Source organism: Coregonus lavaretus (genome assembly GCF_964263955.1).
Source record: "Coregonus lavaretus genome assembly, chromosome: 14".
Classification (NCBI taxonomy): domain Eukaryota; kingdom Metazoa; phylum Chordata; class Actinopteri; order Salmoniformes; family Salmonidae; genus Coregonus; species Coregonus lavaretus.
In genome coordinates, this window is record NC_140001.1 from 1,257,762 (window position 1) to 1,281,580 (window position 23,819).

At 51.5% G+C, this 23,819-nt stretch overlaps 1 protein-coding gene across 2 annotated transcripts in view; it reads left to right on the top strand.

Moving 5' to 3' along the window:
• LOC311141909 (STAM-binding protein-like A) overlaps window positions 1–22,086 on the top strand; it is a 31,362-nt gene extending 9,276 nt beyond the window's left edge. Inside the window, exons 4-11 of one of the 2 annotated variants that reach the window (XM_084177415.1) lie at window positions 818–913; window positions 1,524–1,657; window positions 2,201–2,454; window positions 3,269–3,402; window positions 4,357–4,494; window positions 17,089–17,201; window positions 20,141–20,240; window positions 20,459–22,086. In XM_084177415.1, coding sequence (XP_084033541.1) covers window positions 818–913; window positions 1,524–1,657; window positions 2,201–2,454; window positions 3,269–3,402; window positions 4,357–4,494; window positions 17,089–17,201; window positions 20,141–20,240; window positions 20,459–20,515 — 1,026 coding nt within the window. In that variant the 3' untranslated portion in view covers window positions 20,516–22,086. Of the gene's footprint in view, window positions 1–817; window positions 914–1,523; window positions 1,658–2,200; window positions 2,455–3,268; window positions 3,403–4,356; window positions 4,495–16,754; window positions 16,898–17,088; window positions 17,202–20,140; window positions 20,241–20,458 lie in introns of those variants that run through there. The other variant, XM_084177416.1, reaches the window with a different exon arrangement.
• The last annotated feature ends 1,733 nt before the right edge of the window (window positions 22,087–23,819 follow it).

A 23,819-nucleotide genomic window follows, 5' to 3' on the forward strand; every position in this document is an offset into this window, starting at 1 on the left:
TCCTCCAGTATCCCCCCCCAACAACCCAACCCTGGTTCTCCAGTACCCTCCAACAACCCAACCCTGATCCACTAGTATCCCCCCCCAACAATCCAACCCTGGTCCTCCACTACCCCCCCCAACAACCCAACCCTGATCCTCCAGTATCCCCCCCAACAACCCAACCCTGATCCTCCAGTACCCCCCAACAACCCAACCCTGGTCCTCCAGGTCCTCCAGTATCCCCCAACAACCCAACCCTGATCCTCCAGTATCCCCCCCAACAATCCAACCCTGATCCACTAGTATCCCCCCCAACAACCCAACCCTGATCCACTAGTATCCCCCCCAACAACCCAACCCTGATCCTCCAGTATCCCCCCCAACAACCCAACCCTGATCCTCCAGTATCCCCCCCCAACAACCCAACCCTGGTCCTCCAGGTCCTCCAGTATCCCCCAACAACCCAACCCTGATCCACTAGTATCCCCCCCAACAACCCAACCCAACCCTGATCCACTAGTATCCCCCCCAACAACCCAACCCAACCCTGATCCTCCAGTATCCCCCCCAACAACCCAACCCTGATCCACTAGTATCCCCCCCCAACAACCCAACCCTGATCCACTAGTATCCCCCCCCAACAACCCAACCCTGATCCTCCAGTATCCCCCCCCAACATCCCAACCCTGGTCCTCCAGGTCCTCCAGTATCCCCCAACAACCCAACCCTGATCCACTAGTACCCCCCCCAACATCCCAACCCTGGTCCTCCACACTGCTCTAGGACCTCTACGGTTCTCTGTTTTGATGTGACATGCTCTCATCTGTCCCAACAGAGACTGAAGGAGGTGGCCTTCCCTCAAGCAGAGGTGCTGAAGAAGGCTCTTCTCAAGATATATGAGCAGGAGCATGCACAGTATCTCATCAAAAAGGTAAGAAGGCTCCTGCCCACCCAACTATATACCCCCAGTAGAGCCCTCTGTCCACCCCTGTAGACCTTCCTGCCCACCCAACTATATACCCCCAGTAGAGCCCTCTGTCCACCCCTGTAGACCTTCCTGCCCACCCAACTATATACCCCCAGTAGAGCCCTCTGTCCACCCCTGTAGACCTTCCTGCCCATTTTACAACTATATACCCCCAGTAGAGCCCTCTGTCCACCCCTGTATACCTTCCTGCCCACCCAACTATATACCCCCAGTAGAGCCCTCTGTCCACCCCTGTAGACCTTCCTGCCCACCCAACTATATACCCCCAGTAGAGCCCTCTGTCCACCCCTGTAGACCTTCCTGCCCATTTTACAACTATATACCCCCAGTAGAGCCCTCTGTCCACCCCTGTAGACCTTCCTGCCCACCCAACTATATACCCCCAGTAGAGCCCTCTGTCCACCCCTGTAGACCTTCCTGCCCATTTTACAACTATATACCCCCAGTAGAGCCCTCTGTCCACCCCTGTAGACCTTCCTGCCCACCCAACTATATACCCCCAGTAGAGCCCTCTGCCCACCTGATTTGGTTGATTATAATACTGTGTGTGTAGAAAGCGGAGGAGGCCACCCTGGCGCAGCAGCAGTCGAAGCAGCAGGCGGTGCAAGCAGAGCGGGACCGTGTTATGGAGCTACAGCGCCGCCAACGGGAACAAGAGCAGTTCAGCGCCTTCGAGGAGATGATCAGGTATGGAGTAACCTTACTGCCAACAGAAACTTCATATGAATGTAATCCTTTTTTTTCATTTGCATTTAAGAAATGTAATTTGAATTCATAAATTCAACTTGTCGGCTATTTCATGATTTGAAACTGGATTGGATGAATATTGCATTAATTTTCCAGTGCAGTCAAAAACGTGATTTTCCTGTTTTATATACACTATGTTGGAATAATACTGTGACATTTTGAAAATGTTGAGAATGCCTTTTTAGTGTAAGAGCAGTTTTGTTTTGGTGGGATGGAGTTTTGGCCTGCATGGTGACATCACCTGTTTTCCCCTTCCCACTCAGACCACTCCCAGACAGTCCTGGCAAAATTCTTGCTTGAGAAATGGCTCTTTGCTAAGAAGTTATTTTTGTTTCTTTTTGACCAATTGAAAACAATCACAGTAAGGTACTTAGTTGTTACCCAGAAATTATTGGATATTGAGATAAAAACGGCTGCACTGGACCTTTTAAAAAAATATTCAAATATGAATCAATATTGACCCTAACGTGACTCCATAATCAGACGTCAGGAGCTGGAGAAGGAGAGACTGCGTATCCTTCAGGAGTTTCATGCTCCTGGGGCCCCTCCCCCCGACGCACCCCTCCTCCCAGGGATCCAGGGCCCCTCCCTGCCCCTGGCCCCCACCCCCCCTCTGAGCCCGGGGGACAGCACCATCCAGAGAAGACCCCCTGGCGGAAGCACCGGGCCCACAGCACTCCCCACCTTCGACCGGACGCTCAAACCTGGGGGTCTGGTCAGCCCTAGTGGGAACAACAGTGAGTACACACACACACATACGCTGAGTGGACAAAACATTAGGAACACCTGCTTTTTCCCTGACATAGACTGACCAGGTGAATCCAGGTGAAAGCTATGATCCCTTATTGATGTCACCTGTTAAATCCACTTCAGTCAGTGTAGATGAAGGGGAGGAGACCGGTTAAAGAAGGATTTTTAAGCCTTGAGACAATTGAGACATAGATTGTGTATGTGTGCCATTCAGAGGGTGAATGGGCAAGACAAAAGATTTAAGTGCCTTTGAACAGGGTATGGTAGTAGGTGCCAGGCGCACCGGTTTGAGTCAAGAACTGCAATGCTGCTGGGTTTTTCACGCTCAACAGTTTCCTATGTGAATCAAGAATGGTCCACCACCCAAAGGACATCCAGCCAACTTGACACAACTGTGGGAAGCATTGGGGTCAACATGGGCCAGCATCCCTGTGGAACGCTTTCGACACCTTGTAGAGTCCGTGCCCCGACGAATTGAGGCTGTTCTGAGGGCAAAAGGGGGCGCAACTCAATATTTGGAAGATGTTCCTAATGTTTTGTGCACTCAGTGTACATAGAACGATTCAAAGGCTGATCAACTTCTTCTACTCTGAACTACTTTTCTCCACGGATGTTTCATCTGGCTCCACAACATAGAATAGAATATCATTTTATTTTGGCTTTGCAAATAAAACATACAAATTAAATTAAACACATGATTCACATTTGAATGAGAGGATAACACATTTATTAAATCACTTCTTTCTGAAGTGGTCCTCAACATGATCATTCATGATGGTGTATTGTCCCTCCTGTGTCCAGACACCATGGATGGCATGGTGGATGGCATCCGGCAGCTGGCAGTGCCCTCAGAGCTGTGCAGCAGCTTCCTCAGACTAGCTGATTCCAACACCAGACGAGCTGTGGAGACCTGTGGCATCCTCTGTGGCAAACTGGTAAGACCTAACTCTGTGTGTCTGTCTCTGTGTGTCTGTCTCTGTGTGTCTGTCTCTGTGTGTCTGTCTCTGTGTGTCTGTCTCTGTGTGTCTGTCTCTGTGTGTCTGTCTCTGTGTGTCTGTCTCTGTGTGTCTGTCTGTCTCTGTGTGTCTGTCTCTGTGTGTGTCTGTCTCTGTGTGTCTGTCTCTGTCTGTCTGTCTCTGTGTGTCTGTCTCTGTGTGTGTGTGTGTCTGTCTCTGTGTGTCTGTCTCTGTGTGTCTGTCTCTGTGTGTCTGTCTCTGTGTGTCTGTCTGTCTCTGTGTGTCTGTCTCTGTGTGTCTGTCTCTGTGTGTCTGTGTCTGTCTGTCTGTCTCTGTCTCTGTGTGTCTGTCTCTGTCTGTCTGTCTCTGTCTGTCTGTCTGTCTCTGTCTGTCTGTCTCTGTCTGTCTGTCTGTCTGTCTCTGTCTGTCTGTCTCTGTCTGTCTGTCTCTGTGTGTCTGTCTCTGTCTGACTCTGTCTCTGTGTGTCTGTCTCTGTGTGTCTGTCTCTGTCTGTCTGACTCTGTCTCTGTGTGTCTGTCTCTGTGTGTCTGTCTCTGTGTGTCTGTCTCTGTGTGTCTGTCTCTGTGTGTCTGTCTCTGTGTGTCTGTCTCTGTGTGTCTGTCTCTGTGTGTGTCTGTCTCTGTGTGTCTGTCTGTCTCTGTCTGTCTGTCTCTGTCTGTCTGTCTGTCTCTGTCTGTCTGTCTCTGTCTGTCTGTCTGTCTCTGTGTGTCTGTCTCTGTCTGTCTGACTCTGTCTCTGTGTGTCTGTCTCTGTGTGTCTGTCTCTGTGTGTCTGTCTCTGTCTGTCTGACTCTGTCTCTGTGTGTCTGTCTCTGTGTGTCTGTCTCTGTGTGTCTGTCTCTGTGTGTCTGTCTCTGTGTGTGTCTGTCTCTGTGTGTCTGTCTCTGTGTGTCTGACCCTGTGTGTGTTCCAGCTGAGGAATGCGTTCACGGTGACCCATGTGATCGTGCCGAAGCAGAACGGCGGACCAGACTACTGCGACACGGAGAACGAGGAGGAGCTGTTTCTGATCCAGGACCAGTATGACCTCATCACCCTGGGGTGGATACATGTGAGTTACACCAGAGACACTTCTAGGAGTGCTGATCTAGGACCAGTTAAACATGTTCCTCAGCGAGTTAAGCCTGCTTTATGTTTTCAAACTGCTATTGTGATAACCCTACCAGAGATACACCATATATACAGCAGTATGTGGACACCCCTTCAAATTAGTGGATACGGCTATTTCAGCCACACCAGTTGCTGACAGGTGTATAAAATCGAGCACACAGCCATGCAATCTCCATAGACAAACATTGGCAGTAGAATGGCCTTACTAAAGAGTTCAGTGACTTCCAACGTGGCACCGTCATAGGATGCCACCTTTCCAACAAGTCAGTTCGTTGAATATCTGCCCTGCTAGAGCTGCCCCGGTCAACTGTAAGTGCTGTTATTGTGAAGTGGGAACTTCTAGGAGCAACAACGGCTCAGCCGCGAAGTGGTAGGCCACACAAGCTCACAGAACGGGACCGCCGAGTGCTGAAGCGCGTAAAAATCGTCTGTCCTCGGTTGCAACACTCTACCGAGTTCCAAACTGCCTCTGGAAGCAACGTCAGCACAATAACTGTTCGTCGGGAGCTCCATGAAATGTGTTTCCAGTCATTTAGCAGACGCTCTTATCCAGAGCGACTTACAGTTAGTGAGTGCATACATTTTCATACTGGCCCCCCGTGGGAAACGAACCCACAACCCTGGCGTTGCAAGCGCCATGCTCTACCAACTGAGCTACAGGGGACACTCTCAATGGTGCATCTGTAAAAGTTTGTGAGGGTCTTAGGGCCTAGCCAAATATCTTTAGCCTCCTGAGGTTGAAGAGGCTCTGTTGCGCCTTCTTCACTACACTGTCTGTGTGGGTGGACCACTTCTGATTGTCAGTGATGTGTATGCCGAGGAACTCGAAGCTTTTCACAGTCGAGCTGGATGGGGGCGCGCTCCCTCTGCTGTCTCCTGAAGTCCACGATCGGCTCCTTCGTTTTGTTGAGGGAGAGGTTATTTTCCTGGCACCACTCTGCCAGGGCCCTCACCTCCTCCCTGTTGGTGGTCTCGTCATTGTTTGTAATCAGGCCTACTACTGTTGTGTCGTCTGCAAACTTGTGATTGCAGTCATGGGTGAACAGGGAGTACAGGAGGGGGCTGAGGACGCACCCTTGTGGGGCCCCTGTGTTGAGGATCAGCGTAGTGGAGGTGTTGTTGCCTACCTTCACCACCTGGGGGCGGCCCGTCAGGAAGTCCAGGACTCAGTTGCACAGGGCGGGGTTCAGACCCAGGGCCCCGAGCTTAATGAGGGTACTATGGTGTAGAAGGCTGAGCTGTAGTCAATCAACAGCCTTCTTACATAGGTAGTCCTCTTGTCCAGATGGGATAGGGCAGTGGGCAGTGTGATGGCGATGGCATCATCCCTGGATCTATTGGGGCGGTAAGCAAATTGCAGTGGGTCTAGGGTGACAGGTAAGGTGGAGGTGATATGATCCTTAACTAGCTTCTCAAAGCACTTCATGATGACAGAAGTGAGTGCTTCAGGGGCAATAGTAATTTACTTCAGTTACCTTCGCTTTCTTGGGTACAGAAACAATGGTGGCCATCTTGAAGCATGTTGAGACAGCAGACTGGGATAGGGAGAGATTGAATATGTCCGTAAACACTCCAGCCAGCTGGTCTGCGCATGCTCTGAGGACGCGGCTAGGGATGCCATCTGGGCCGGCAGCCTTGCGAGGGTTAACACACTTAAACGTCTTACTCACATCAGCCACGGAGAACGAGAACTCGGGAGCGGCCCGTGTCGGCAGCACTGTGTTATCCTCAAAGTGGGTGAAGAAGGTGTTTAGCTTGTCTGGGAGCAAGACGTAGGAGTCTGTGACGTGGCTGGTTTTCCCTTTATAAATCCGTGACTGTCTGGAGTCCCTGCCACATACGTTTCGTGTCTGAGCCATTGAATTGTGTCACTCTGTCTTTGTACTGGCGTTTTGCCTGTTTAATTGCCTTACGGAGGGCATAACTACACTGTTTGTATTCTGCCATATTCCCAGTCACCTTTGCAGTGGTTAAATGCGGTGGTTCGCGCTTTGTTTTTTGCGCGAATGCTGCCGTCTATCCACGTTTTTTGGTTAGGTTTTAATCATCACAGTGGGAACAACATCCCCTATAAACTTCCTGATGAACTCAGTCACCGTGTCAGTGTATACGTCAATGTTATTCTCAGAGCTAACCTGGAACATGTCCCAGTCCGTGTGATCAAAACTACATGCGATGTGTTGATAGAACTTCGGTAGGGTTTTTTCAGATTTGCTTTATTAAAGTACCCAGCTTTAATAAATGCAGCCTCAGGATATGCAGTTTCCAGTTTGCACAAGGTCCAGTGTAGTTCCTTGAAAGCTGTCGTGGTGTTGGTTTTAGGGGGAATATACACGGCTGTGACGATAACCGAAGAAAATTCTCTAGGGAGGTAATGCGGTCGGCATTTGATTGTGAGGTATTCTAGGTCGGGTGGTATTTTTTATATTTTATTAGGATCCCCATTGGCTGTTGCAAAGCAGCAGCTACTCTTCCTGGGGTCCACACAAAACATGACATAATACAGAACATTAATAGACAAGAACAGCTCAAGGACAGAACTACATCAATTTAAATAAAGGCACACGGAAATCAAATCGAATGTTATTTGCCACATGCGCCGAATACAACAGGTGTAGACATTACCGTGAAATGCTTACTTACAGCCCTTAACCAACAAATGCATTTTTATTTATTTATATATATTATTATTTGTATATATATTTTTGCCTTCATATCAATACATACAAACTATCTAGGTCAAATATGGGAGAGGCATTGTGCCGTGAGGTGTTGCTTTATTTGTTTTTTGAAGCCAGGTTTGCTGTTCATTTGAGCAATATTGGGATTTACTGGGATTTTGTTCCACTCCTCTTTGCAGATCTTTTCCAAGTCATTAAGGTTTCGAGGCTGACGTTTGGCAACTCGAACCTTCAGCTCCCTCCACAGATTTTCTATGGGATTAAGGTCTGGAGACTGGCTAGGCCACTCCAGGACCTTAATGTGCTTCTTCTTGAGCCACTCCTTTGTTGCCTTGGCCGTGTGTTTTGGGTCATTGTCATGCTGGAATACCCATCCACAACCCATTTTCAATGCTATGGCTGAGGGAAGGAGGTTCTCACCCAAGATTTGATGGTACATGGCCCCGTCCATCGTCCCTTTGATGCGGTGAAGTTGTCCTGTCCCCTTAGCAGAAAAACACCCCCAAAGCATAATGTTTCCACCTCCATGTTTGACGTGGTGATGGTGTTCTTGGGGTCATAGGCATCATTCCTCCTCCTCCAAACACGGCGAGTTGAGTTGTATTCATCAAAGAGCTCGATTTTGGTCGCATCTGACCACAACACTTTCACCCAGTTCTCCTCTGAATCATTCAGATGTTCATTGGCAAACTTCAGACGGCCCTGTATATGTGCTTTCTTGAGCAGGGGACCTTGCGGGCGCTGCAGGATTTCAGTCCTTCACGGCGTAGTGTGTTACCAATTGTTTTCTTGGTGACTATGGTCCCAGCTGCCTTGAGATCATTGACAAGATCCTCCCGTGTAGTTCTGGGCTGATTCCTCACCATTCTCATGATCATTGCAACTCCACGAGGTGAGATCTTGCATGGAGCCCCAGGCCGAGGGAGATTGACAGTTATTTTGTGTTTCTTCAATTGGCGAATAATCGCACCAACTGCTGTCACCTTCTCACCAAGCTGCTTGGTGATGGCCTTGTAGCCCATTCCAGCCTTGTGTAGGTCTACAATCTTGTCCCTGACATCCTTGGAGAGCTCTTTGGTCTTGGCCATGGCGGAGAGTTTGGAATCTGATTGATTGATTTCTTCTGTGGACAGGTGTCTTTTATACAGGTAACAAAATGAGATTAGGAGCACTCCCTTTAAAAGTGTGCTCCTAATCTCAGCTCGTTCCCTGTATAAAAGACACCTGGGAGCCAGAAATCTTTCTGATTGAGAGGGGGTCAAATACTTATTTCCCTCATTAAAATGCAAATCAATTTATAACATTTTTGACATGCGTATTTCAGGATTTTTTTGTTGTTATTCTGTCTCTCACTGTTCAAATAAACCTACCATTAAAATTATAGACTGATCATGTCTTTGTCAGTGGGCAAACGTACAAAATCAGCAGGGGATCAAATACTTTTTTCCCTCACTGTACATACATACATACTACCATTCAAAAGTTTGGGGTCACTTAGAAATGTCCTTGTTTTCGAAAGAAAAGCCTCTTTTTTTTGTCCATTAAAATAACATCAAATTGATCAGAAATACAGTGTAGACATTGTTAATGTTGTAAATGGCTATTGTAGCTGGAAACGGCTGATTTTTAATGGAATATCTACATAGGCGTACAGAGGCTGATGAATATTTTTTTTAGTATAACCAAAGTTAATTACACACATGACAAACAAGGAGTCTGCTAAATGGCATATTATTATTATATTATTAAACATTGGTACATTGCTGTTGCTAGGCAAGGACTTAGTGAATTCCTCTCACTAGGTTTGTGTGTGTGTAAAATGGGCATCTGCCCTGTCATTGGGTCAAATTCTACAGTAGTCTTATGTTATCTGTGACTGGAACCAGACTATGACCCTGTGGCTCTCCTTGGGCATATCCCTGGAGCGAACCAGACTATGACCCTGTGGCTCTCCTTGGGCAGATCCCTGGAGCGAACCAGACTATGACCCTGTGGCTCTCCTTGGGCATATCCCTGGAGCGAACCAGACTATGACCCTGTGGCTCTCCTTGGGCATATCCCTGGAGCGAACCAGACTATGACCCTGTGGCTCTCCTTGGGCATATCCCTGGAGCGAACCAGACTATGACCCTGTGGCTCTCCTTGGGCATATCCCTGGAGCGAACCAGACTATGACCCTGTGGCTCTCCTTGGGCAGATCCCTGGAGCGAACCAGGGTGGCTCTCCTTGGGCAGATCCCTGGAGCGAGCCAGACTATGACCCTGTGGCTCTCCTTGGGCAGATCCCTGGAGCGAACCAGGGTTGAACCCTGTGGCTCTCCTTGGGCAGATCCCTGGAGCAAGCCAGGGTTGAACCCTGTGGCTCTCCTTGGGCAGATCCCTGGAGCGAACCAGGGTTGAACCCTGTGGCTCTCCTTGGGCAGATCCCTGGAGCGAACCAGGGTTGAACCCTGTGGCTCTTCTTGGGCAGATCCCTGGAGTGAACCAGGGTTGAACCCTGTGGCTCTCCTTGGGCAGATCCCTGGAGCGAACCAGGGTTGAACCCTGTGGCTCTCCTTGGGCAGATCCCTGGAGCGAGCCAGGATTGAACCCTGTGGCTCTCCTTGGGCAGATCCCTGGAGCGAACCAGGGTTGAACCCTGTGGCTCTCCTTAGGCAGATCCCTGGAGCGAGCCAGGGTTGAACCCTGTGGCTCTCCTTGGGCAGATCCCTGGAGCGAGCCGGGGTTGAACAGAGTTCAGGCTAAACCCATTGTCTCTCCTTGGGCGTCTTCTTGATTGATTACAGCATGATGGGGTGGGGTTTGTGTATGTTTGAAAGATTAAGGATGGACCTGTCATGTCCAACAATCAGTCTTCAGGTCAAGCCCGGGAGAGCCGGGGTTGAACAGAGTTTAAACTGAACATTAGTGTTTTTGCAAGATGAGGGATTGGTTGATTGTATTACTATTGATTCTGAACTGAATAAAAGTCAAATTTAGCCGCTTTCAAAGACTAAGGGAGTGGGAGGAGCGGTAGAGAGACTAAAGGAGCGGTAGAGAGACTAAGGGAGCGGTAGAGAGACTAAGGGAGCGGGCGGAGCGGTAGAGAGACTAAGGGAGTGGGCGGAGCGGTAGAGAGACTAAGGGAGCGGTAGAGAGACTAAGGGAGCGGTAGAGAGACTAAGGGAGCGGGCAGAGCGGTAGAGAGACTAAGGGAGCGGGCAGAGCGGTAGAGAGACTAAGGGAGCGGGCGGAGCGGTAGAGAGACTAAGGGAGCGGGCGGAGCGGTAGAGAGACTAAGGGAGCGGGTGGAGCGGTAGAGAGACTAAGGGAGCGGGCGGAGCGGTAGAGAGACTAAGGGAGCGGGCAGAGCGGTAGAGAGACTAAGGGAGCGGGCGGAGCGGTAGAGAGACTAAAGGAGCGGTAGAGAGACTAAGGGAGCGGTAGAGAGACTAAGGGAGCGGGCGGAGCGGTAGAGAGACTAAGGGAGCGGGCGGAGCGGTAGAGAGACTAAGGGAGCGGGCGGAGCGGTAGAGAGACTAAGGGAGCGGACGGAGCGGTAGAGAGACTAAGGGGGCGGGCGGAGCGGTAGAGAGACTAAGGGAACGGGTGGAGCGGTAGAGAGACTAAGGGAGCGGGAGGAGTGGTAGAGAGACTGAGGGAACGGGCGGAGCGGTAGAGAGACTAAGGGAGCGGGCGGAGCGGTAGAGAGACTAAGGGAGCGGTAGAGAGACTAAGGGAGTGGGCGGAGCGGTAGAGAGACTAAGGGAGCGGTAGAGAGACTAAGGGAGCGGGCGGAGCGGTAGAGAGACTAAGGGAGTGGGCGGAGCGGTAGAGCGACTAAGGGAGCGGGCGGAGCGGTAGAGAGACTAAGGGAGCGGGTGGAGCGGTAGAGAGACTAAGGGAGCGGGCGGAGCGGTAGAGAGACTAAGGGAGCGGGCAGAGCGGTAGAGAGACTAAGGGAGCGGGCGGAGCGGTAGAGAGACTAAAGGAGCGGTAGAGAGACTAAGGGAGCGGTAGAGAGACTAAGGGAGCGGGCGGAGCGGTAGAGAGACTAAGGGAGTGGGCGGAGCGGTAGAGAGACTAAGGGAGCGGGCGGAGCGGTAGAGAGACTAAGGGAGCGGACGGAGCGGTAGAGAGACTAAGGGGGCGGGCGGAGCGGTAGAGAGACTAAGGGAACGGGTGGAGCGGTAGAGAGACTAAGGGAGCGGGAGGAGTGGTAGAGAGACTGAGGGAACGGGCGGAGCGGTAGAGAGACTAAGGGAGCGGGCGGAGCGGTAGAGAGACTAAGGGAGCGGTAGAGAGACTAAGGGAGCGGGCGGAGCGGTAGAGAGACTAAGGGAGCGGTAGAGAGACTAAGGGAGCGGGCGGAGCGGTAGAGAGACTAAGGGAGCGGTAGAGACTAAGGGAGTGGGCGGAGCGGTAGAGAGACTAGGGGGGCGGGCGGAGCGGTAGAGAGACTAAGGGAACGGACGGAGCGGTAGAGAGACTAAGGGAACGGGCGGAGCGGTAGAGAGACTAAGGGAGCGGGCGGAGTGGTAGAGAGACAGGGAACGGGCGGAGCGGTAGAGAGACTAAGGGAGCGGGCGGAGCGGTAGAGAGACTAAGGGAGCGGTAGAGAGACTAAGGGAGCGGTAGAGAGACTAAGGGAGCGATAGAGAGACTAAGGGAACGGGTGGAGCGGTAGAGACTAAGGGAGTGGTAGAGAGACTAAGGGAGCGGGTGGAGCGGTAGAGAGACTAAGGGGGCGGGCGGAGCGATAGAGAGACTAAGGGAACGGGCGGAGCGGTAGAGAGACTAAGGGAGCGGGCGGAGTGGTAGAGAGACAGGGAACGGGCGGAGCGGTAGAGAGACTAAGGGAGCGGGCGGAGCGGTACAGAGACTAAGGGAGCGGGCGGAGCGGTAGAGAGACTAAGGGGGCGGGCGGAGCGGTAGAGAGACTAAGGGGGCGGGCGGAGCGGTAGAGAGACTAAGGGAACGGGCGGAGCGGTAGAGAGACTAAGGGAGTGGGCGGAGTGGTAGAGAGACAGGGAACGGGCGGAGCGGTAGAGAGACTAAGGGAGTGGGCGGAGCGGTAGAGAGACTAAGGGAGCGGTAGAGAGACTAAGGGAGCGGTAGAGAGACTAAGGGAGCGGGAGGAGCGGTAGAGAGACTAAGGTAGATAGACTAAGGGAGCGATAGAGAGACTAAGGGAGCGGGCGGAGCGGTAGAGAGACTAAGGGAGCGGTAGAGAGACTAAGGGAGTGGGCGGAGCGGTAGAGAGACTAAGGGAGCGGGCGGAGCGGTAGAGAGACTAAGGGAGCGGGCGGAGCGGTAGAGAGACTAAGGGAGTGGGCGGAGCGGTAGAGAGACTAAGGGAGCGGGCGGAGCGGTAGAGAGACTAAGGGAGCGGGCGGAGCGGTAGAGAGACTAAGGGAGCGGGCGGAGCGGTAGAGAGACTAAGGGAACGGACGGAGCGGTAGAGAGACTAAGGGAACGGGCGGAGCGGTAGAGAGACTAAGGGAGCGGGCGGAGCGGTAGAGAGACAGGGAACGGGCGGAGCGGTAGAGAGACTAAGGGAGCGGGCGGAGCGGTAGAGAGACTAAGGGAGCGATAGAGAGACTAAGGGAACGGGTGGAGCGGTAGAGACTAAGGGAGTGGTAGAGAGACTAAGGGAGCGGGTGGAGCGGTAGAGAGACTAAGGGGGCGGGCGGAGCGGTAGAGAGACTAAGGGGGCGGGCGGAGCGGTAGAGAGACTAAGGGAACGGGCGGAGCGGTAGAGAGACTAAGGGAGCGGGCGGAGTGGTAGAGAGACAGGGAACGGGCGGAGCGGTAGAGAGACTAAGGGAGTGGGCGGAGCGGTAGAGAGACTAAGGGAGCGGTAGAGAGACTAAGGGAGCGGGCGGAGCGGTAGAGAGACTAAGGGAGCGGGCGGAGCGGTAGAGAGACTAAGGGAGCGGGCGGAGCGGTAGAGAGACTAAGGGAGTGGGCGGAGCGGTAGAGAGACTAAGGGGGCGGGCGGAGCGGTAGAGAGACTAAGGGAGCGGTAGAGAGACTAAGGGAGCGGTAGAGAGACTAAGGGAGCGGGCGGAGCGGTAGAGAGACTAAGGGAGCGGTAGAGAGACTAAGGGAGCGATAGAGAGACTAAGGGAGCGGGTAGAGCGGTAGAGAGACTAAGGGAGCGGTAGAGAGACTAAGGGAGCAGTAGAGAGACTAAGGGAGCGGTAGAGAGACTAAGGGAACGGGCGGAGCGGTAGAGAGACTAAGGGAGCGGGCGGAGTGGTAGAGAGACTAAGGGAGCGGGCGGAGTGGTAGAGAGACAGGGAACGGGTGGAGCGGTAGAGACTAAGGGAGTGGGCGGAGCGGTAGAGAGACTAAGGGAGCGGTAGAGAGACTAAGGGAGTGGGCGGAGCGGTAGAGAGACTAAGGGAGCGGGCGGAGTGGTAGAGAGACTAAGGGAGCGATAGAGAGACTAAGGGAGCGGGTAGAGCGGTAGAGAGACTAAGGGAGCGGTAGAGAGACTAAGGGAGCAGTAGAGAGACTAAGGGAGCGGTAGAGAGACTAAGGGAACGGGCGGAGCGGTAGAGAGACTAAGGGAGCGGGCGGAGTGGTAGAGAGACTAAGGGAGCGGGCGGAGTGGTAGAGAGACAGGGAACGGGTGGAGCGGTAGAGACTAAGGGAGTGGGCGGAGCGGTAGAGAGACTAAGGGAGCGGTAGAGAGACTAAGGGAGTGGGCGGAGCGGTAGAGAGACTAAGGGAGCGGGCGGAGTGGTAGAGAGACTAAGGGAGCGGTAGAGAGACTAAGGGAGCGGGCGGAGCGGTAGAGAGACTAAGGGTGTGGGCGGAGCGGTAGAGAGACTAAGGGAGCGGTAGAGAGACTAAGGGAGCGGGCGGAGCGGTAGAGAGACTAAGGGAGCGGGCGGAGTGGTAGAGAGACTAAGGGAGCGGTAGAGAGACTAAGGGAGCGGGCGGAGCGGTAGAGAGACTAAAGGAGCGGTAGAGAGACTAAGGGAGCGGTAGAGAGACTAAGGGAGCGGGCGGAGCGGTAGAGAGACTAAGGGAGCGGGCGGAGCGGTAGAGAGACTAAGGGAACGGACGGAGCGGTAGAGAGACTAAGGGAACGGGCGGAGCGGTAGAGAGACTAAGGGAGCGGGCGGAGCGGTAGAGAGACAGGGAACGGGCGGAGCGGTAGAGAGACTAAGGGAGCGGGCGGAGCGGTAGAGAGACTAAGGGGGCGGGCGGAGCGGTAGAGAGACTAAGGGGGCGGGCGGAGCGGTAGAGAGACTAAGGGGGCGGGCGGAGCGGTAGAGAGACTAAGGGAACGGGCGGAGCGGTAGAGAGACTAAGGGAGCGGGCGGAGTGGTAGAGAGACAGGGAACGGGCGGAGCGGTAGAGAGACTAAGGGAGTGGGCGGAGCGGTAGAGAGACTAAGGGAGCGGTAGAGAGACTAAGGGAGCGGGCGGAGCGGTAGAGAGACTAAGGGAGCGGGCGGAGCGGTAGAGAGACTAAGGGAGCGGGCGGAGCGGTAGAGAGACTAAGGGAGCGGGCGGAGCGGTAGAGAGACTAAGGGAGCGGGCGGAGCGGTAGAGAGACTAAGGGGGCGGGCGGAGCGGTAGAGAGACTAAGGGAGCGGTAGAGAGACTAAGGGAGCGGTAGAGAGACTAAGGGAGCGGTAGAGAGACTAAGGGAGCGGTAGAGAGACTAAGGGAGCAGTAGAGAGACTAAGGGAGCGGTAGAGAGACTAAGGGAACGGGCGGAGCGGTAGAGAGACTAAGGGAGCGGGCGGAGTGGTAGAGAGACTAAGGGAGCGGGCGGAGTGGTAGAGAGACAGGGAACGGGTGGAGCGGTAGAGACTAAGGGAGTGGGCGGAGCGGTAGAGAGACTAAGGGAGCGGTAGAGAGACTAAGGGAGCGGGCGGAGCGGTAGAGAGACTAAGGGAGCGGGCGGAGCGGTAGAGAGACTAAGGGAGCGGGCGGAGTGGTAGAGAGACTAAGGGAGCGGTAGAGAGACTAAGGGAGCGGGCGGAGCGGTAGAGAGACTAAGGGTGTGGGCGGAGCGGTAGAGAGACTAAGGGAGCGGTAGAGAGACTAAGGGAGCGGGCGGAGCGGTAGAGAGACTAAGGGAGCGGGCGGAGTGGTAGAGAGACTAAGGGAGCGGTAGAGAGACTAAGGGAGCGGGCGGAGCGGTAGAGAGACTAAAGGAGCGGTAGAGAGACTAAGGGAGCGGTAGAGAGACTAAGGGAGCGGGCGGAGCGGTAGAGAGACTAAAGGAGCGGTAGAGAGACTAAGGGAGCGGTAGAGAGACTAAGGGAGCGGGCGGAGCGGTAGAGAGACTAAGGGAGCGGGCGGAGCGGTAGAGAGAGGGATACCAAGATGGAGGGGCTTTAAGCTAGGATGTGTGTGAATATAACTATATAGACGGAGAGCCAAGGGCGAGAGGGAAGGTGCTCTGCAGGACCATCACATACCCTGTGGACGGCGTTTGATTGGAGCCAATTTCCTCCTACAACATGACAATGACCCAAAGCACAGCCCCAAACTATGCAAGAACTATTTAGGGAAGAAGCAGTCAGCTGGTATTCTGTCTATAATGGAGTGGCCAGCACAGTCACCGGATCTCAACCCTATTGAGCTGTTGTGGGAGCAGCTTGACTGTATGGTACGTAAGAAGTGCCCATCAAGCCAATCCAACTTGCGGGAGGTGCTTCAGGAAGCATGGGGTGAAATCTCTTCAGATTACCTCAACAAATTGACAACTAGAATGCCAAAGGTCTGCAAGGCTGTAATTGCTGCAAATGGAGGCTTCTTTGACGAAAGCAAAGTTTGAAGGACACAATTATTATTTCAATAAAAAATAATTATTTCTAACCTTGTCAATGATGACATTTCCTATTCATTTTACTATATTTCCTATTCAAACTCATTTAAGAATGTTTTGACGGAAAACAAGGACATTTCTAAGTGACCCCAAACTTTTGAACGGTAGTGTGTGTGTATAATATATATATATATATATATATATATATATATATATATATATATATATATATATATATATATATATATATATATATATATATATATATATATATATATATATATATAATATACACACACACACACATTGGAAGTGATGCAGACAATTACATTGATGGAAGTTCCAATCCTATCTGCAATATTAAAGCTGATCCACCCCCTTTATATTTTTGTTGAGTGTATATATGTTTGTATTGTTTCAGACCCACCCCACACAGACAGCCGAGTGTATATATGTTTGTATTGTTTCAGACCCACCCCACTAGACAGCCGAGTGTATATATGTTTGTATTGTTTCAGACCCACACAGACAGCCGAGTGTATATATGTTTGTATTGTTTCAGACCCACCCAGACAGCCGAGTGTATATATGTTTGTATTGTTTCAGACCCACACAGACAGCCGAGTGTATATATGTTTGTATTGTTTCAGACCCACCCCACTAGACAGCCGAGTGTATATATGTTTGTATTGTTTCAGACCCACCCCACTAGACAGCCGAGTGTATATATGTTTGTATTGTTTCAGACCCACCCCACTCAGACAGCCGAGTGTATATATGTTTGTATTGTTTCAGACCCACCCCACTAGACAGCCGAGTGTATATATGTTTGTATTGTTTCAGACCCACCCCACTAGACAGCCGAGTGTATATATGTTTGTATTGTTTCAGACCCACCCCACACAGACAGCCGAGTGTATATATGTTTGTATTGTTTCAGACCCACCCCACTAGACAGCCGAGTGTATATATGTTTGTATTGTTTCAGACCCACCCCACTAGACAGCCGAGTGTATATATGTTTGTATTGTTTCAGACCCACACAGACAGCCGAGTGTATATATGTTTGTATTGTTTCAGACCCACCCCACTCAGACAGCCTTCCTGTCCAGTGTGGATCTCCACACACACTGTTCCTACCAGCTGATGATGCCAGAGGCTATCGCTATCGTCTGCTCACCCAAGTTCAACGAGTGAGTCTAGACACACTGCCTTCGTCACCATTTAAAGCCACAGTCTGTAATGCAGTGTTCAGCCCAATAATGGATGTTGTTATTATAGACGGGCTGCTTCAGACTAACAGACTGTGTGTGTGTAGGACGGGATACTTCAGGATAACAGACTGTGTGTGTGTGTGTAGGACGGGATACTTCAGGATAACAGACTGTGTGTGTGTGTGTAGGACGGGATACTTCAGGATAACAGACTGTGTGTGTGTAGGACGGGATACTTCAGGATAACAGACTGTGTGTGTAGGACGGGATACTTCAGGATAACAGACTGTGTGTGTGTAGGACGGGATACTTCAGGATAACAGACTGTGTGTGTGTAGGACGGGATACTTCAGGATAACAGACTGTGTGTGTAGGACGGGATACTTCAGGATAACAGACTGTGTGTGTGTAGGACGGGATACTTCAGGATAACAGACTGTGTGTGTGTAGGACGGGATACTTCAGGATAACAGACTGTGTGTGTGTGTGTAGGACGGGATACTTCAGGATAACAGACTGTGTGTGTGTGTGTGTGTAGGACGGGATACTTCAGGATAACAGACTGTGTGTGTGTGTGTAGGACGGGATACTTCAGGATAACAGACTGTGTGTGTGTAGGACGGGATACTTCAGGATAACAGACTGTGTGTGTGTAGGACGGGATACTTCAGGATAACAGACTGTGTGTGTGTAGGACGGGATACTTCAGGATAACAGACTGTGTGTGTGTAGGACGGGATACTTCAGGATAACAGACTGTGTGTGTGTAGGACGGGATACTTCAGGATAACAGACTGTGTGTGTGTAGGACGGGATACTTCAGGATAACAGACTGTGTGTGTGTGTGTGTGTAGGACGGGATACTTCAGGATAACAGACTGTGTGTGTGTGTAGGACGGGATACTTCAGGATAACAGACTGTGTGTGTGTGTGTAGGACGGGATACTTCAGGATAACAGACTGTGTGTGTGTAGGACGGGATACTTCAGGATAACAGACTGTGTGTGTGTGTGTGTAGGACGGGATACTTCAGGATAACAGACTGTGTGTGTGTAGGACGGGATACTTCAGGATAACAGACTGTGTGTGTGTGTGTGTGTAGGACGGGATACTTCAGGATAACAGACTGTGTGTGTGTGTGTGTGTGTGTGTAGGACGGGATACTTCAGGATAACAGACTGTGTGTGTGTGTGTGTAGGACGGGATACTTCAGACTAACAGACTGTGTGTGTGTAGGACGGGATACTTCAGGATAACAGACTGTGTGTGTGTGTGTGTGTAGGACGGGATACTTCAGGATAACAGACTGTGTGTGTGTGTGTAGGACGGGATACTTCAGGATAACAGACTGTGTGTGTGTAGGACGGGATACTTCAGGATAACAGACTGTGTGTGTGTAGGATGGGATACTTCAGGATAACAGACTGTGTGTGTGTAGGACGGGATACTTCAGGATAACAGACTGTGTGTGTGTGTGTGTGTAGGACGGGATACTTCAGGATAACAGACTGTGTGTGTGTGTGTGTGTAGGACGGGATACTTCAGGATAACAGACTGTGTGTGTGTGTGTGTAGGACGGGATACTTCAGACTAACAGACTGTGTGTGTGTAGGACGGGATACTTCAGGATAACAGACTGTGTGTGTGTGTGTAGGACGGGATACTTCAGGATAACAGACTGTGTGTGTGTGTGTAGGACGGGATACTTCAGGATAACAGACTGTGTGTGTGTAGGACGGGATACTTCAGGATAACAGACTGTGTGTGTAGGACGGGATACTTCAGGATAACAGACTGTGTGTGTGTAGGACGGGATACTTCAGGATAACAGACTGTGTGTGTGTAGGACGGGATACTTCAGGATAACAGACTGTGTGTGTAGGACGGGATACTTCAGGATAACAGACTGTGTGTGTGTAGGACGGGATACTTCAGGATAACAGACTGTGTGTGTGTGTAGGACGGGATACTTCAGGATAACAGACTGTGTGTGTGTGTGTAGGACGGGATACTTCAGGATAACAGACTGTGTGTGTGTGTGTGTGTAGGACGGGATACTTCAGGATAACAGACTGTGTGTGTGTGTGTAGGACGGGATACTTCAGGATAACAGACTGTGTGTGTGTGTGTGTGTAGGACGGGATACTTCAGGATAACAGACTGTGTGTGTGTAGGACGGGATACTTCAGGATAACAGACTGTGTGTGTGTAGGACGGGATACTTCAGGATAACAGACTGTGTGTGTGTAGGACGGGATACTTCAGGATAACAGACTGTGTGTGTGTAGGACGGGATACTTCAGGATAACAGACTGTGTGTGTGTAGGACGGGATACTTCAGGATAACAGACTGTGTGTGTGTAGGACGGGATACTTCAGGATAACAGACTGTGTGTGTGTAGGACGGGATACTTCAGGATAACAGACTGTGTGTGTGTGTGTAGGACGGGATACTTCAGGATAACAGACTGTGTGTGTGTGTGTGTGTAGGACGGGATACTTCAGGATAACAGACTGTGTGTGTGTGTGTAGGACGGGATACTTCAGGATAACAGACTGTGTGTGTGTAGGACGGGATACTTCAGGATAACAGACTGTGTGTGTGTAGGATGGTATACTTCAGGATAACAGACTGTGTGTGTGTAGGACGGGATACTTCAGGATAACAGACTGTGTGTGTGTGTGTGTGTGTAGGACGGGATACTTCAGGATAACAGACTGTGTGTGTGTGTGTGTGTAGGACGGGATACTTCAGGATAACAGACTGTGTGTGTGTGTGTGTAGGACGGGATACTTCAGGATAACAGACTGTGTGTGTGTGTGTGTAGGACGGGATACTTCAGGATAACAGACTGTGTGTGTGTGTGTGTGTAGGACGGGATACTTCAGGATAACAGACTGTGTGTGTGTGTGTGTAGGACGGGATACTTCAGGATAACAGATCGTGGGATGGATGAGATCTCAACGTGTAAACAGAAAGGCTTCCACCCTCACAGCAAAGACCCTCCACTCTTCACTGTGAGTACACCTCTTTACCACCTCTTTACCACCTCTTTACCACCTCTTTACCACCTCTTTACCACCTCTTTACCACCTCTTTACCACCTCTTTACCACCTCTTTACCCACTTCCCTTTTGAAGCGGCCTGATCAGTGCACTGTATAGGGTTCCATCTAGAAAGATATCAACATTTTGAGGATCCCAAAAGTCACGTTCTCCTCTGTGTTCACCTCCAGGGAGCAGGACACATCACCATCACCGATGACAGAGTCATCATGTTGGACCTGCGGTGATGGCTGCCTCTGGACTGGGGATCTGCACACCAAACACTGGCTGGCTGTCTGGTTGACTGACTGGATTTGTTTATCTGGATCCCCATTAGCTTTTGAAGAAGCAGCAGCTACTCTTCCTGGGGTCCACAAAAAACACACAAAATTTACATTTACATTTTAGTCATTGAGCAGACGCTGTTATCCAGAGCGACTTACAGTTAGTGAGTGCATACATATTTCATACTGGCCCCCCGTGGGAAACGAACCCACAACCCTGGCGTTGCAAGCGCCATGCTCTACCAACTGAGCTGCACGGGGACATGACAAGTAACATAACACTGACACACTTGGCCGGCTGACTGGCCGGCTGGCTGGCTGACATCTTGCTGAAAATTCTGGTAATTTATGGATGAGTGAGTGAGGTGAGTGAGGTGAGTGAGGTGAGTGAGAGCTGTTGTACCAATCAGGACATGCCCGCTTTTCTGTCTTAGTCTTTCCTTAAAAAATAAAAAGTTATTTCTTTCCAGAGGTGACTATCACTCCATAAAGCTCCGCTAGGCCTGCTGCCAATAGTCTGTTTATGATGTCATATCCTTTTTGCCGGTTTTGTGCTTTTTTGCTCTGAGCATATCTGGTTAAAAAACTGTCTCACAGACTGACTAACTGTCTCCAACTGGCTGTCTCACATCAGAGAGGAACTACAGACAATGTGAGAGGATCTATCCTACAGAACTGTCTCGTGTAGCCAGGGGAGGACGGGCTCGTGGCTGGAGCTGAATAAATGGAATTGTTTCAAACTCAAACATGGTTTCCATTTCATTGGTTATTATGAGCCGTCCTCTTCCTCCCCTCACCATCCTCTTCCTCTGGTGGTGTATATGGTCTGACAGAGAGCATGCAGAGATAGCTGTCCTCCCCTCACCATCCTCTGGTGGTGTATATGGTCTGACAGAGAGCATGCAGAGATAACAGTCTAAGTAAAGTGCCAAGGAGAGTAGAGACGGTGACTCAGTACATCTGTTGTTGCTCATTGATTTCTCCCAGTTTGTGGTCATCATAATAATATGGCTACCAGATCCACTGTCTCTCGGAGAGTTGCAACGCAGCAGATAGAAAGACAATGAACTGAGCTGACGGGAGAGGCATTCCTTTTCAATACTATCTATTTTTATCTGGATGTTCTGGATGTTCTCCGAAGTTGCCCCTAGATGCTGGTCTTGGATTTGGCATTTCCCCCCACTAACGGTTAAGGTCAGGTTTGGGGGAGGGAAGCTGATTCTAGATCTGTACCGAGGGGAAACTGGAGCCATTCCACGACGTTGTGCCCTGTTGAACGCAGCAGATGACATGGTTTGTAATACTATCTAAAGAATGTCTAGTGCTTTATTAAAGGAGTTATATACTTTATGTCTGTTTAGACAGCAGTTGAAGAAATGAATGTGTACAACTGTTGTACTAATGCTGTAACATACCATATGATTAATAACTATTATTTGTATGTCCATACTTCCTTCTATGTCCCATTAATAACTTGTCAGGCTGCTTTTGATGGTTCTCAATGTCTTCAACTGTAATTAAATGGCCAGACTAGTATTCTGTCTCTGCTCTGTTTCAGTATAACTTGCCATGTTCAATGGGTGTGGAAGCACTTCACTGTGTTTTAAGAAAGAGGAACTTCCCCATCTGACGATTGCTTCTTTTGCTTTCCCAAATATATCCAGTAGGGGGAGACAAATAATAGAACATGTTTTGAGGTATGCTCTTCTATTACCCTCTCTCTCTATCCTCCACCCTCTCTCTATCCTTCCACCCCGTCTCTATCCTCCTCCACCCTCTCTCTCTCCCTCCACCCTCTCTCTCTCCCTCCACCCTCTCTCTCTCCCTCCACCCCCTCTCTATCCTCCTCCACCCTCTCTCTCTCCCTCCACCCTCTCTCTCTCCCTCCACCCTCTCTCTCTCCCTCCACCCTCTCTCTATCCTCCTCCACCCTCTCTCTCTCCCTCCACCCCCTCTCTATCCTCCTCCACCCTCTCTCTCTCCCTCCACCCTCTCTCTATCCTCCTCCACCCCCTCTCTATCCTCCTCCACCCCCTCTCTATCCTCCTCCACCCTCTCTCTATCCTTCCACCCTCTCTCTATCCTTCCACCCCGTCTCTATCCTCCTCCACCCTCTCTCTCTCCCTCCACCCTCTCTCTCTCCCTCCACCCTCTCTCTATCCTCCTCCACCCTCTCTCTCCCTCCACCCTCTCTCTCTCCCTCCACCCTCTCTCTATCCCTCCACCCTCTCTCTATCCCTCCACCCTCTCTCTCTCCCTCCACCCCCTCTCTATCCTCCTCCACCCTCTCTCTCTCCCTCCACCCTCTCTCTCTCCCTCCACCCTCTCTCTATCCCTCCACCCTCTCTCTATCCTCCTCCACCCTCTCTCTCTCTCCACCCTCTCTCTCTCCCTCCACCCTCTCTCTATCCTCCACCCTCTCTCTATCCTTCCACCCCCTCTCTATCCTCCTCCACCCTCTCTATCCTCCTCCACCCTCTCTCTATCCTTCCACCCCGTCTCTATCCCCCTCCACCCTCTCTCTCTCCCTCCACCCTCTCTCTATCCTTCCACCCCGTCTCTATCCTCCTCCACCCTCCCTCTCTATCCCCCTCCACCCTCTCTCTTCTCCCTCCACCCTCTCTCTATCCCCCTCCACCCTCCCTCTCTATCCTCCTCCACCCTCCCTCTCTATCCTCCTCCACCCTCCCTCTCTATCCTCCTCCACCCTCCCTCTCTATCCTCCTCCACCCTCTCTCTATCCTCCTCCACCCTCCCTCTCTATCCTCCTCCACCCTCCCTCTCTATCCTCCTCCACCCTCTCTATCCTCCTCCACCCTCTCTCTATGCTCCACCCTCCCTCTCTATCCCCCCACTCATCTCTCTCCCTCCACCCTCTCTGTATCCCCCTCCACCCTCTCTCTACCCCCTCCACCCTCTCTCTATCCTCCCCACCCTCTCTCTATCCTCCCCACCCTCTCTCTTCCCCCTCCACCCTCTCTCTATCTTCCTCCACCCTCCCTCTATCCCCTCCACCCTCTCTCTATCCCCCTCCACCCTCTCTCTATCCCCCTCCACCCTCTCTCTAACCCCCTCCACCCTCTCACTATCCCCCTCCACCCTCTCTCTATCCCCCTCCACCCTCTCTCTAACCCCCTCCACCCTCTCACTATCCCCCTCCTCCCTCTCTGTATCCCCCTCCACCCTCTCTCTAACCCCCTCCACCCTCTCTCTATCCCCCTCCACCCTCTCTCCTCCACCCTCCCCCTCTATCCTCCTCCACCCACTC